Below are 15,503 nucleotides of genomic sequence, written 5' to 3' on the forward strand. Positions count from 1 at the left end.
AATTTCCTACTTGGGTTTGACATGATTTTTGCTAGTTCTTTTTTTTCTTGGATCTGATGAATTCTTGTAGTGATTTTATGTAAATTCTTGAATGTGATTTATGTGGCAAAATTGTGCTTGAGTCTTATAACCTAAGAAAATTCCTTTCCTATTTTCTTGTCCAACTTACTCCTTTTTTATCTTGTACATGAACATAACATGTGTAATTAAAAACTTTGAGGTTCTTCGCTAATGGCTTGTGTCACTCTACCCTTCAGCTAGTATCTTGTTTGAACAATTTTTGTTAAACATCAATTCAACAAATACACCGTAGTATAAAGTACTTCGACCCAAAATGAGTTAGGAAGACATTTTTCTTTAGCTCTCTATCCATTTTTATTATCATTTTATTCTTCCTTTCTAGCATGCCATTTTGTTTTGGAGCATATCCAATTGTTAGTTAATGTTCAACTCCTTTATCCTCACAGAACATTAGTGTCTTTTCTTCAAAATTTTAATTTTGGGTTTGGGTCAAATTTAAATCATATTTGGGTCAAAATCGAGAATATAATTTCAATTGGATCAAAGGCAAATTTGGGGCCTTGTGTGGGCTTGATGGCTGGCTCTTGCATGTGTGGAATAAAGATAGAAAAAAACAAAAGAAAGCCAAGAATTTTAAAAAAAGTATTTTGCTTCCATAAAGTGGAGAGACCTTGCAGAAGTGGAGTGTTGTTGCCAATATAAGGTAGCCTTTCTCAAAGAATTTAAGCTGACTTCTACCACCTTGATTCAGAGGAGGGAGAGAACCAAAATCTGGCAACTGGAGATTGATTTTCGGTAACAAAAAATAGTGAAAAAGTCAGCCAAGACCAGTTTTTGTGAGAAACGATAGTCATTGATAGCCAAGAAAAAGGCCATTGGCGGCAACTCAAAAGGGAGGAGAAGTAGGTCAAGACTGTCATCTTTTGCCAGTAAATACAGGTAAGTAGGATAATTTCCTACATGGGTTCGACATGATTTGTGCTGGTTTTTTTTTTTTGTTTGGATCTGATGAATTGTTGTCGTGATTTTATGTGAATTCTTGAATGTGATTTAAGTGGCAAAATTGTGCTTGATTTCGATACAACTCTTGCAAGAGTTTGGTGTTGGAATCTTGTTGTTTGATTAACGGATGTGGCATGAATATTTTGCTAAATTTAAATTGGTTTGTTTGAAATCTTATGGCTAGCTGTATGGCTTGCATATGTCGAATGTTGGCATGAAATTAGTTGGAGCTATGATTATTTTTTATTGCTATGTTTCGAGATTCTGGTTCCGTTCATGAAAGAAAAGAAATCTTGAGTTTTGTTGCTTGGATGTAGTGGTGTGCATAAAGTTTGTGGGATGATTCAATTGCATACAAGTGTTATGCCATCCTTACATGCTGTAATTTTAGTTAAGTGTAGCTTGCATGTGAATTTTGTGTGTTTTGGATGCTGTGAAATATTTTTGGAAGATTACAAAGTGCAAGCCATAAGATATGTATGATTTAGTGCTTGGTTCTTGGTTGAAAAATTTTAGGGAGAATAGGTATGTTTGGGCAAGAAAATCCACCTATTAGAGATGCCGATTAGCTTTTGAAAGGTACCCTATGGGACTATCGTACACGCTTTTGAATGTGATGTGTTTAGGTTGTAAGTCTAAATTGGTTTTTTGGCCAAAAATTTAGGTTGCAAGTCACTTAAGGATCAACCTATAAAGAGAAAATTATTACACTATTTATTGATGCAAGTTAGACAATAAACCATGTTTTGGTTGAAAAATTTGCCTTCTAGGAATGCCAACAAGCTTTTATGCGGTTTCCCATGAAAGTGTCACACATGCTCTTGAATGTGATGCATTTAGGTTGCAAGTCCAAATTAGATTTCAAGTTGAAAATTAGGTTGTAAGTCACTTTGAGAATTAGCCTATAAATTTCTTTTTGCAGTCGCCAATTTTGGTGATGTAAATTTGGTTTCATTGATTCGTATGTCCAAATACAATTGAAGATATATTGTATTTCAAAAGAAAAAAATATGTATGGACGTAAATTATTTCCGCATAAGCTAAATACGACTTAGAAATTATTAAAATTGTGATATGATTAAGATAAAAGGCCTGTTAAGGTGTTGAAAGATTCCAAAGGGGTTAAATACCAAAGGAAAAAATTTAATACGAGTATAAGAAATATTCAAGGGGCTAGATGCTAGAGGAAAAGGTTTGATATGAATATGAGATAGATACCCAAAAAAGAAAAGATTAATGCAAAGAGTACCCGAGAGGTTAGATACCCAAAGGAAAGATTTGATACGAATAAAAGATATTCTTAAGGGGTTGGATACCTAAGAAAAATTGATATGAATACAAGAAAGATATCTGAAGGGCTAGATACCTAAAGGAGAGAATAGATTTGATCAAAAGAGGTAGACAAACTCAGATAAAGAATGAATCAGACTCGAGATAATTTTGAGAATGTTCCGAGAGATTAGGTATCTATAAGGATCAGATATCCCACTAAGATTTGAGATTAATTGATACCTATGAGGCATAGATATTGAGATTATTAGGTTGGTAAGGTAGTACCTGTGACCTAAGCCTGTCGTAGATAGGGTAAAGTTTGACAATTAGAATCCTTAGATTAAGAGATACATCATTGCTAGGACTTTAGGTCTATCGAGTGGCTTGGACTTCCTAAGACGTAGATAGTCCATTGGGTCAACAACTTACTAGGATGTAGATAATCCATTTGTTAGGGTTCCATTAATTGATTTAGCCATCATTAGTTTGCTAAACGACGACGAGTAATTGGATAACCTAGACTAGAGAGAGATTACCTAGAAAGTTGTCACTAAATTGGGTACATTGATTCCCTGAGATTCAAATAGATATTGATAGTCTAAGAACAAGATTAAGATAATTTGGATAGTAAAAGAAAAAGATAGATTAAGGTTTAAGATTGCAAGATAGATCATCCTACCTTACTGAGTTTCATACTCATCTCATTCCTTTGTATTTTACAAGTGATAGGTTACAAGTGACGGCCACAGTGAGGTGGCAACTCAGTGATGGAATGGAATGTGAGAGATAGACTCATAAACGTAGATAACCTAAGATAATGACTTTGATATTATGATATAAATACATGGTAGATTTGATTTCAAATTTCTAGTACATAGATTAATGTGATATTATATTGAATGTTTGAGGATTATTCCACAGTTATTGGATTATTAGTTTTATTATTTTATTAATAAAGACTTGAGGAATTATTTACATTAGATGAAATATTATGCATGTTTGATTTGAGATATATTAATTTTAAATTAAAATATCATTCATGCATGGTAGATTTTAGTAACAATAGGATATTTGGGGTAGGGTGTTACATTGTCAAATTTTTTGGAGGTGTATTCTTTGCCACGATCACTCTTCAATGCCTTTATATGGTGACTAGTTTGTTTCTTTGAATTTTTTACATATTTCAAAAACCTAGGATATTTCACGAATAAAGTATACTCATGTTATTCTAGAGTAATCATCAATGAACAAAATAAAGTACCTATTTCCACTATGTGTGGGAGTTCTCATTGGATTATATACTAACTCCAATAAGTTGTTTGCTTTTCATGCCTTCCTTGATGGAAATAACTGGCATAATTGCTTGCTAAGTAGACAACCTTCACATGTGCCATATATATATTTTTAATATCATGCAAATTCTTTATCATGTTTTTCTGATAAAGAATCTTCAATCAATGGAGGTGGAAATGACCAAATCTTCAATCATGAGTCAGCCTTTGCATGTGCCTTCATAACTGCTTCTAGTGCATAACTTCACTAGATAGGAAAGCTTTGTTGCTCTATCTTTACTATTGCAATCACTAGACTTTTATTATTTTTGTCAGAAATTGTGCATATGTCTCCTTCAACATGCAAGAAGTAGCCATTTTGGATTATTAAGGCCCACATTAAATAGATTCTACTTTAAGTTGAGAATTACCAAGACATTTTGGATGAATGTTGTACCTTTCTTTGTTTCAACTGCGACCATGATTTTCCTTTTTGCTTTCATTAGTGTTTCATTGTCGAGTCTGATAGGTGATTTCCTTGAAGTATCAATATTACAAAAAATACTTCTATCACTAGTCATGTGATTGTAGCAACCAATGTCAATGAACCACTTATCTTTCTTTACTTCAGATACTAGTTGACCAACTTAGAAAAAGCATTCTATCTACTTCCTTATTTTCAAAGTAATTAGTTTGATACTTTACTTTGAAGGAATAATCTTTTTCCTCATGCCCAAATTTCTAGCAATTCAGACATTTCAACCTTCTACGAAACCAACAATGTTTCTCCAAATGGCTCTTTCTCTTACAAATGCCACAAGATGGATATTTTATATTATTAGTATTTCTAAAACTTTCTCCTCTTGAAGAGTTTTCTTTCACCTAGGTTTTGACTTTAAAAAGTGCATATTGAACTTAAACTGAAAAAACCTTTCTAATGAACTCCTATTTCTACGACTTATCCTTTTTTCATAAGCCTTTAAAGAAACCATTAATTTTGTCACAGATAATGTAGATATATTTTTTCATTCTTCAATTACAATCACTGTAGGATCACATTTTTAATGATACTAATCGATAATTTCTCTGCAATTTTTTCTATAAAAAATGTTTTCTTCATAGATTTTTAACTGATTTGCTAATTCTTTTAATTTGTAATAGTAAATATTTGTAGTCTTAAACTCATTCATCCTAATATTTTCAAAATCCCTTCTAAGAGTTTGTAATTTAAAAGAGCATACATTTTCGCTACCATAAAACTGCTATATAATATCTCAAGCCTTTTTGGCATTAAAAGCTTTGCTAATTTTAGGAAATATATCATCTAATAACACTTGTTGCAAAATAAATAGAGCCATTGAATCCTTCATTTGATTGTCCTTCGATGCATTTTGTTCAACTTTAGAAGGGCAAAATGTCTCTTTTGGAATATTAAATCCAAATTTTACTATATCTCATAAATTCTGAGATTGAAAAAATACGTTCATCTTAATGTACCAATAACCATATTTTTCATTGGTGAATATTGGCACTAAGACAAGGACATATAAGTAACTTATATCAGCCATAATGGTACATGCCCAAGAATGATCTAACCTGGAAAAGTAGTAACTATAGGTGTGACTCAATATATACTAAGATTATTCTTAGGAAAGAGTGGTGGGGACAAAGCCTCTTTACAAGCCAACCTCCTTAGAATAACTTTCCTAGACATGAATATGATCACACAAATAACCGCTCATTGTCCTAAATCAGACTCTGATACCATTGTTAGGAAAAATAAAATAAAATTTTATACTAAAGAGTATATGAAAATAGAAATTTCTATTAATTCAATTGAAACATCAAAGCTTGATTACTCCTCAAATTACTCTCAAATTTACAAATTTTGATATGAGTTACAATCAAAGCAACCTAGCCTATTCATATTGATTCAGGGTCAGTGCAACTGCATTAGAAAATCAATTTCTCAAAGTCGGTTTATATGAAGATGCAGTTCTATCGATTGAAATATAGGTTGATTCTTCAATCAACATGGCCTGTTATCTTCAAGATTTGTGGCGTAATGTTCTCAAATTTACATCATATTTTAACACTTCAATTTGAATTGTCATTCATAAGTGAAAGGTAATGGTCATGAAATACTTATATAAAGCGTCTTTTCAAATACATATTATCAAATCTCATGGCTAAAATTAATTAGCCGTTTTATGATTTGTTACATATTACACTATAACAACTGAATTTTCTTTCCTTATTTTATTCTGTGAAAAGGCTCTACAAAACAAGATCTAATAAACTCTTTAAACAGTAACTTCATTTTCAAAGAGAAGAGACTTAACAAACTTTTCAAGCCTTGGAAGGCTTTGGTTGTCATCATAACTGTACATCAAAGGAACCATTCTTGCTAGATTTAGTGAAGCCCTTTTGAAGGAAGATGAAAAGGGGTTTGGGGAGAGGCATTCCTTATTTAGGCACTTCCATGCGTCGGAAATCTTGTTCATAGCATGTTTTTCAGCAGCTTCTACATCAGAAACTTGGTGTTCCTTCATGTAATAGTGAACATAAGATCCATCTTTGCCATTCTGATTCTCATCCTGAAATTCATGTATTTAACTATTTAATAATTTTTCATGCATAATATGGGTCGTATCATGAATTTAAATAATTACTTGGCTGTCATATAATGAATGTGACAAGACAACATGGGTGCAACACTTTGCACACTGAAATATCAAAAATCAAAAATCTATGACTTTGTAGTCCAACACCTGTAGTTTGTCGTATACATATTTAATTTACTTTGCATGCTGAAATCAATAATTCGTGAAAATAATGTTTCTATAATCTGTGGTTGTTATTAAGAGCTAGCATTGACTGAAAACTTGAAAAGAAAAAATGTATGGCCTTTCCTTTATTACCTTGGCGCTACCTAAATCATCCCAAAGTCGAAGAATGGTTGCGGTGGAGGAAATTATTCCTGGATTATTGTCAATAAGTTGAACAGTTTCCTCTGTTACATTCTGACCCAGAAGAAAAAATACATGCACTATTACCACGTGTATCCCTGAACTAATAATCCCATTTTTCAAGTATTCTTCCGCCTTAGGCATGCTCCCACCAGTGAACCATTTTGCTTCAACTAGAAATGCGTTGCACAAACTGGACCACTGTTGCAATCAACATGATCTTGCAACTGTTAATTAGCTGAAGAAATTTTCTCAAAAATTTAAAGCATAAATAGGGTATTGGTATTGTCTATACGCACCGCTTTCCTTAGTGAGTGCACAGGGTTAAAGCCATGCTCCTTGTACACCTTGTAGCTGATTTCATTAGTAACATCATCAAGAACCTGAAAACATATCTTCATGTAGTCTGGTAGTTGATCAATAGCCGCATGATCCCATCTACAAGCATTGGTTTTGCAAATCAAATTGGGCTGCTTAATTATAAAAGAGTCGTATTTAATTACTTATGTTGACAATATACATACCTTTTAACTATATCTGTAAAAATAGTGAGTTCATCAAGTGTTCCATAAACATCAAAAATATCATCGATAATGTAGATGAAGGATACAGCTTTTGTAAACTCAATTCTTTGCCATGACATGTCTGCATCGGTGAAGCAGGCCAAGGACCAAAGATACCATTTAAGCGGTTGGTCTCTTGCAAACTTCAACTTGTTTGCCAAACCAAGGTCTTTCCACCATCTAATATACCGCAAGTATATATACAAATTAATTAAGCGGTAAGACTGATTTGACAACCCATGATTAAACATGAACAAGACAAAACTTACTTAGATACTTGAACAATTTCACTTTGGTGTAAGGATTGGACCAAACTGAAATCCATTTTCGCTAGATCCTGGAACACATTTATCCATCTATTTTCACCTTGGAAATATCTGAGAAAGAAGTTTTTAGTCACGAACCTTGCCAAGGTTCTGTGATATGGATACGACAACGTATTTCTAACAATCTCAGCTTGGTAATCGACAAGTTTGGTCATCGAGTCATTGAGGAGCTTGGAACTAAATTGCCTAGCTTCATCAAGCACATCTTCTCCTTGTACACAAAGCTGTGATGCTTCATATAGATCCAACAATCCATTAATGTCTTCTTTTAATCTCTGGTTAAACTTTCCGTCCTTGTTCGTAAATCTGTTAAACACATCTGCGTCATCACACCCAAACAAAATAAATTATCAAGTCCCAAACTGAACAATTAAACTAGTAAGACTATTTGTTAAATAAAGAAAACAAGAATACGCACCAGTAGGCACATTAAAGCCTTCTTGTCTCAACAGTCGAAAGCGAAGAGAAGTCTCTTGAAGACAATGATGATGCTGAAATGGGTCACTGGTAGATATCACATACTGCCGGCGTAGAATTTGTTGAATCTCATCCTGGAAGTGGTAATCAATGCTAAGGCGTTGAACAGCGTCAATAATGGCCAATCCTTCGAAACTGTCTTCTCCAACTCTGCCTATCATATGCTTAAATGCCTTCAATTTTCGTGCATGTTCAACATGAATGTCTTCCTATAAGATAAGAGAAATCTGCTTAAAAAATTTGGTGACATAATCAAGTCTGGCAGAATATATAAAAACAAGAAGAAAGATATACTTACAATGACGCTGGGGTGTCCCATTGGATGCTTCAAGTGTTTCACGAGGTTAGATTTGAGAACAGTATCCTTCTCAAGGGCATCGCTTTGTTTTTCATAATTGTTTGACAAGGAGCCTCGTAAAATAAGGTTTGGCTTGCCTGTTTTAGAAATCTTTCTAGGGACATTTAAATTATAGGAGGAAAAAGAAGAAAAAGCTGGGAAACAGAAAGCCATGGATTTATATTTATCAATATATTTATTGAGCTTTTGAAAGATATATGATAAAATGAAAAACCGTGATCCAAATTTATAGGATTCATTTCCATTATACTAAGATTTTAAGAATTAGATCGGATTATAAACCATTCTGAGGTCTAGCTCTGATCGAATCGAATAGACCGTTTCATTCGACTAGTCCAACTAGATTTTTCCATTTTGTGAAAAAACTTGTAAATTTTTGGTTTAATTATTTTTTTTTGATATACTGAATTTAACTTTATACATAATTATAAATTTTAACCATACAAAACAAAATACTATTAAAAATTAATTAAAATAACCATGATAATACACATTAAACAAAAATTAATAATGTTTACGAAACATCGTTAATTTCAAATAAGAAAAATGATGTTTATGTAACAAAAATTAATTAATTTTCAATTCAACATGTAAATATCATGTAAATATCATTTTCAATTCAATTCAACCAAAAAAAGAAAATGCTAACCGATCAAATAAACGATAATAATAAAAGAAAATTTTATGGGATACTCAAAGGTAAACCTAAAACCAAATTGCCTCCAATATGTCGCCTACTTGCCCTTCCTATTCCCCAAGGTGAAAATAAACTTTTATTTCATAAAACATATTTGAATCTTTTGATAAACTTCGCGCGTGGTGGGGGAGAGCAGTCAAACGTCATTGGCATAGCAGCAACGGCGGAAACGCGCGTAAGAAGAAAGGGCTGGAAAAGGCGTGTCTCTATAATTTTAATATGCAAAGAACCGGACCAGGATTGAACCAGAATGAACCGCAAACCGGAAGCGAACTACCGGTTCAGTTGCGGTCCAATCAGAAAATATGTATAAAAGGGTTATTTCTGTAATAGAATCCATTTATGAGACCAGTTCACGACCCGGCCTGTCCGGTTTAATTCTGAAAACCTTGCATCAAAAACCAAATTACCATGTTATGCACTTTTAACTACATACTGTTCCAACAACTAGAAACATGTTTCCATTGTTAGATTTGATGGAGTTTCCTAGTTATAACATGTGCAAAAGTTTCACGTATAAAATGTCGGTTGCTTCTTTCAATCAACACACGGCATGTTATCTTCAAGATTAGTGGCATAATATTCTCAAATTTGTATCATATTTTAACACTACAATCAGAATGTCGTTCATGAGTGAAAAGTCTGAATGTTCATGAAATACTGATATAAAGGGTTATTTCCAATATTTATTATCAAATCTCATGATTGAAATTAACTAATGTTTTTATGATTTTTTTATATATTATACAATGATAACTGAATTTTCTTTTCTTGCTTTACACTGCAAAAAAACTCTACAAAACAAGATCTAATAAATTTTTTGAGTAGGTTCTTTATTTTAGTAGAGAAGGGACATAACAAACTTTTCGAGACCTCTAAAAAACTTTAGTTATCATCATAACTATATATTCAATAAATCATTTTTATTAGATTTAGTGAAGGGCTTACAAAAGAAGATAAAATGGGTTTGGGGAAAACATTCCTTATTTAAGCACTCCTATGCATCAAAAATTTTGTTCATAGCATATTTTCAATAGTTTTTACATCAGAAATGTGGTGTCCTTTCAAATAATAGTGAACATAAAATACATCTCCGTCACCTGAAATTGATGTAATTAACCATTTAATAATTTTTCATCCATAATTACTTGGCTGTCACATCATAAATATGACAAGACAAAAATATGGGTCCAACATCATAAAAAAATCTATGACTAAAACCTGTCCTGAACTGCCAAAAATCTATGATTTTGTCGGTCAAACAGTTGTAATTTGCCGTTTGCCCATTTAAGTTACTTTGCACACTGTAATCAATAATTCGTGATTAATAATGTTTCTATAATCTGTGGCTGCTATTAGGAGTTTTGACTAAAACTGAAATAGAAGAAATGTATAACCTTTTGTTCGATACCTTGGCACTACCTAAATCACACAAAACCCGAAGAATGGTTGCGGTGGGGCATAATATTCCTGGATTATTGTCAACAAGTTGAACAGTTTCCTTTGATACTTTTTGACCTAGCAAAAAAAATATGCATGCACGATTACCACATGTATCCCTAAACTAATAATCCCATTTTTCGAGTATTCTTCAGTCAGCAAACCATTTTGTTTCAATCAGAAATGTGTTGCACAAAGTGGACCACTATTGCATTCAACATTATCTTGCCACTGTTAATTAGCTGAAGAAATTCTCTCAAAAAGTTAAAGCATAAATTTGGTAATTGTAACGTTTATATGCACCACTTTCCTTAGTGAGTGAACATTTTTATAGCCATGCACCTTGGACACCATGTAGCTGATTTCATTGGTGATATCATCAAGAACCTGAAAACACACCTTCATGTAGTGTGGCAGTTGATTGATAACCTCATGATCTCAGCTTCAATTAACAGTGGTTTTGCAAATCAAATTGATCGAGTTGCTTAATGAAGAAATAATCGTGGCTTATCCAGCTCTGCAGATGTGGAGGGTTAAGTACGGATGTTCATGAACTTACAAATGATATATTCATAGGTTGAAATTAAATACTCATGTTTAATTTCAACTCATTTTGGTCGATGGTCAACATGTGTTAACTTAAAACATATAAAATAACTACTCTACCCTTAATTTTATTTGTGGTTGTTATAATGTAGAAATGTCAATCTAAGATTGTTTCTTCATTGCTACGTTGGTTGGAAAGTGTTTTAGTGTCATCATTCCTAAGATTATGGATTATGGGTGATTTTCACCGATTCAAATTTATTTACTTTCTGTTGATGTCAATAATAAGATATATGATTTGATAAGAAGTTATTTGTGTAGATACAAATATACAAAAGCCAAATTAGCTTGTTAAATGGAGTTTGTTGTGCCATCATTGTGAACCGTTATATATATATGGGTAGCCATGAATTGATGATACTATGTATTGTTTTATTTTGAGATTTTTGTAGTTAAGACTCGAAACTAATTATTCTTGTTAATTGTTATAGATTTTTTTCCTCGTAAATTGTTATAAATTTGAAACAAAATTAATTACAAAAATTGTTTAAGGTTGATACATTCAACAAATATTGAACATTTTATAACATAAATTTAAAAACTTCATATTCGATATAGCATTTCACAACAAATTGTACAAAAAGGACCAATAAAACAAGAATTTTGATTTTACGATATGGTAGATCTCTCTCTCTCTCTCTCTCTCTCTCTCTCTCTCTCTCTCTCTCTCTCTCTCTCTATATATATATATATATATATATATATATATATATATATAATAGGTTTCGGTTAGGAACTGAAACATATTTATATATTTATAATAGATTCCAGTTAGGAATCAAAACATAAAAGGTCAGTTCTTATAGGTTTCAAGTTCCAATTCCTACTTTTAGGAATCGACTGGTTTTTATTCTTGAAAATTTTACAAGGTACCCAGATTCACTCATCCTTACTATATACGACACTATGTCTAACTTATCCAAACATGAAACTAAATTTTTTTAACTTGTTATTTTCCTTTTCTTAATGTTGGGAAGCATAACTTTGGATAACAACCCACAACTTAAGGTATTTTAGGTTTGGTTGGTAACTTTTCCCCAAGTCATAAGGTGTCTTACCAGATTTTTTATCAGGAATTCTATTTAGTAAGTGACGTGCAGATAAAATAACTTCATCCCAAAGATTTCTAAGAGCAGGAGAACTAACCAGCATTAGATTCATCATTTCTTTTGGATCCTACTTTTTCTTTTAGTTGCACCATTTGATTCCAGTAAACAGGGAGGAGTAATTTCATGAATTATTTCATCATTTTCACAAAAATAATTAAAAAGAATATATTTACCACATTTATTTGATCTAATATATTTACTTTTTCTTGTCTAATTGGTTTTTAGCCTCAACTTTGAATCATAAAAATTATCTCTAATGCTTCAAATTTTTTTTTTTTTAAGATAAGATATGTTTTAGTGTATCTGAAAAGATAATCTATCGAAGTCATATAATAATTTTTACATCACTATTCATAGTTTGCTTTAAGTCTCCTAAATCAGTATGAATTAAGCTCAATGAATTTGTTTCTATTTGAAAAATATCCAATATTTATTTATTTATTTTTTCATGTGAATTCAACACATTTTTTGCCATCTATTCAAGAAAGTCTTATTTAGGTTAGAAAAATTGCATTTTTTAAATTATATATTGCACTAACATGTCCTAATCAAGTATGACATACATCAACAAAATCAATCAAGTAAATAGAAGAAGATACATTTCCATTCATAATTTCAAAAATACTTACAAAAGGTCTCTAATCACAGTAGTCTTTCTATACAAACACATCATTCTTAGCAATCGTGTCAAATTCAAATGACACTTTAACCCTAATAGTATTTCTAATGTTAGGCACATGTTTTACATAATTTAGAGCCAAAGTCTTGTCAAATTTAAGTTTTCCTTTACTAAGAACATTAGTTGTTTGAGAATCACTAAGACATACATATTCTTCTCCATCCCCCGCTAGAATGTAAAAGCTAAAAGAAGTTTTGTTTATACAAATATGTCTAGCAGAACTTGAGTATACTGTCCATTCAATGACATTGCCCGCAAGATTAGCTTGAGAAATGAGCATAGCAATGATATCATCTCCTTCAATCAAATTCACTTTCGTTTTAGGAAGATTGTCTTTTCTCTTTCTTTTTCCTACATTAAGAGTGCATCAAAATTTGATACAATTTGGTGTGGGTATCATATGATACGATATGTATCGATAAAAAAAAAATGATACGGATCAATATACCTTTTTAACTAAATTTGACATGTAATTAGGGTTTGATACAAGTTGGATCTAGTTCGAACACTCCTTGGCTCTAGTTTGACTCAAATATAATATGATTTGATTTTTTTCGACTCGAATTGATGGTTGAGATTCAATTCAATTTGATTTGAATTGATGGTTCAAATGGATGGTTTGGATTCGATTCAAAACTTGAATTGATGATCCTATCCAATTCGAATTGATAGTTTGAATTTATAGTTTGAATCGATGGTTTGAATTTATAGTTCGAATTTGTGGCTAAAGTTCATTGTTTATTGAGAAAACGACTTTATTAAACAATAGGCAAATTATCGATTTGACTCAAACTTGAGCTCAAGCAAACTGAACACCTCCTAACTTAAGTTGGATTTGGTTCAAAAAACGAATAGAATCTTCCAATTCAAATTAAATAAATTCAAACTAAACCAAACCTGAATCAAGTTTTCTTCTAATACTAAGTCGACTTAATTTGGATGTAGCTCAAAACCGATTTACCCAACTAAATTTATTTTCTTTTGTAAGCAAAAATGATTTTTTTATAATAATCGAATATTTAATGTACAACTATATATTATTTTATTTTTTATTGCATTACTTATTTTGCATGATAAAGTTTAGTTATAATTCTTAGTCTATATTTTTTCCTGACTAAGTTAATAATAATTTGATAAAATGGTTTTAGTCTTTCATTTATGTTTTAAAAATATCGGTAATATTAAATTGAAATAGCAAACAAAATAAAAAGTATAGCAAAAAATACTTTGATTTAATGTTAAACTTTTTTATTATTTTACTTTTAAAAAGCGTTTCATACAATTGAACGGTCGTGAAATGTTGATATAAAGGGTCATTTCAAATATTTATTATCAAACCTCATGACTGAAATTAACTAATGCTTTTATGATTTTTTTGCATGCTACACAATAAAAATTGAATTTTCTTTTCTTGTTTTACACAGTAGAAAAATTCTGCAAAATAAGATTTAATAAACTCTTTTAAGTAGGTTCTTTATTTTTTAAGAGAAGGAACTGAAAAAACTTTTTGAAAGCTTAAAAGGCTTTAGTTGTCATCATAACTGTATATCAAAGAAATCATTCTTGTTAGATTTTATGAAACGCTTATGAATTAAGATAAAAATAGGTTTTGGGAAAGACATTCCCCATTTGGGCACTTCCATACAATGGAAATCTTATTCACCAGTTTTTACATAAAAAACTTGGTGTTCCTACAAGTTGTAGTGAACATATAATTCATCTTTACCACCTTGATTCACATCCTGAAATTGATGTAATTAACCATTTAATAATTCTTCATCCATAATTGCTTGGTTGTCATATCATAAATATGACAAGACAATAATATGGGTCCAACACTTTGCACTGAAATATCAAAAATAAAAAATCCATGGCTAAAACTTGTATGTACTGAACTATCAAAAATCTATAACTTTGTCGGTCCAACAGTTGCAATTTATCTTTTGCCCGTTTAAGTTACTTTGCACACTGTAATCAATAATTCGTGATTAATAATGTTTCTATAATCTGTGGTTGCTATAAAGAGCTTTGACTAAAACTGAAATAGAAGAAATGTATAACCTTTCGTTTGATACCTTGGCACTACCTAAATCATACAAAACCCGAAGAATGGTTGCGGTGGGGCATAATATTACTGGATTATTGTCAACAAGTTGAACAGTTTCCTTTGATACTTTTTGACCTAGCAAAAAAAATATGCATGTGAAGAATGTGGTTTAAAGGTGTTAAGGAGATTTTGGTCATTATAGAACTTGTTATGGTTTGTAATGTCATTTTGTAGCTGAAGGGCAGTTTAGTCTTTTCACTGAAATGTAACCCTAAGTATATTAAGGTTGAGCGCTCGTTTTAACAAAAAATGAGTTGGCTCCCTTTTTTCTTGCTTTGCTTTACTCCATTTTGCGATTAGGGTTTCTGTTCTAGTTCTTTGATTTTAGTTGAGCCGAGGAGAAATCTCCTGGTTTTCTCCGATTGTGCAAGTGTCTTGAGTCTTGAAGAAGGCTTGATAGGAGGCATTGTTTCACGGTGTATTTGAGTCGTGTGAGGTGTAAATCGGAGGGTATTCTGTAAGTTGTAATCGCTTGTGTTCTATAGTGGATTCGACTAAGAGACTTGTCTCTGTCTTGGATGTAGGGTTTCAAATCGAAACCCGAACCAAGTAGTTATTGTGTTCTTTATTTCTGCTCTTGTTGATTTCGTATACTGTATTATCTTA

The 15,503-nt window shown here is 31.6% G+C and overlaps 1 protein-coding gene across 2 annotated transcripts; it reads right to left on the reverse strand.

Annotated features, from left to right (window-relative positions):
* Positions 1-5,799: 5,799 nt before the first annotated feature.
* LOC123192665 ((3S,6E)-nerolidol synthase 1-like) lies at positions 5,800-8,455 on the reverse strand. Of its 2 annotated transcripts, none has more exons than XM_044605300.1 (7): positions 8,200-8,455; positions 7,843-8,110; positions 7,503-7,743; positions 7,060-7,278; positions 6,835-6,973; positions 6,488-6,736; positions 5,800-6,163 (listed from the first exon to the last, which is right to left on the reverse strand). In XM_044605300.1, exons 1-7 carry the CDS (start codon positions 8,410-8,412, stop codon positions 5,870-5,872), a joined length of 1,623 nt encoding a protein of 540 aa, XP_044461235.1. In that variant the 5' UTR covers positions 8,413-8,455; the 3' UTR covers positions 5,800-5,869. The 2 variants fall into 2 exon arrangements, with proteins under 2 accessions (XP_044461235.1, XP_044461234.1); XM_044605299.1 differs by having other exon boundaries at positions 7,368-7,743.
* Between the last annotated feature and the right edge of the window lie 7,048 nt (positions 8,456-15,503).

This window comes from Mangifera indica, chromosome 12, assembly GCF_011075055.1.
Source record: "Mangifera indica cultivar Alphonso chromosome 12, CATAS_Mindica_2.1, whole genome shotgun sequence".
Classification (NCBI taxonomy): Eukaryota; Viridiplantae; Streptophyta; class Magnoliopsida; order Sapindales; family Anacardiaceae; genus Mangifera; species Mangifera indica.

Bases quoted from the DNA above. Each gene is read 5' to 3' on its own strand.
- LOC123192665 (XM_044605299.1), bottom strand. From the start codon at position 8,412: ATGGCTTTCTGTTTCCCAGCTTTTTCTTCTTTTTCCTCCTATAATTTA. The intron at 7,744-7,842 runs GTGCGTATTCTT...GTGATGACGCAG, and splicing joins AGGCTTTAATGTGCCTACTG to ATGTGTTTAACAGATTTACG. The intron at 6,974-7,059 runs GTATGTATATTG...CAATGCTTGTAG, and splicing joins TTTACAGATATAGTTAAAAG to ATGGGATCATGCGGCTATTG.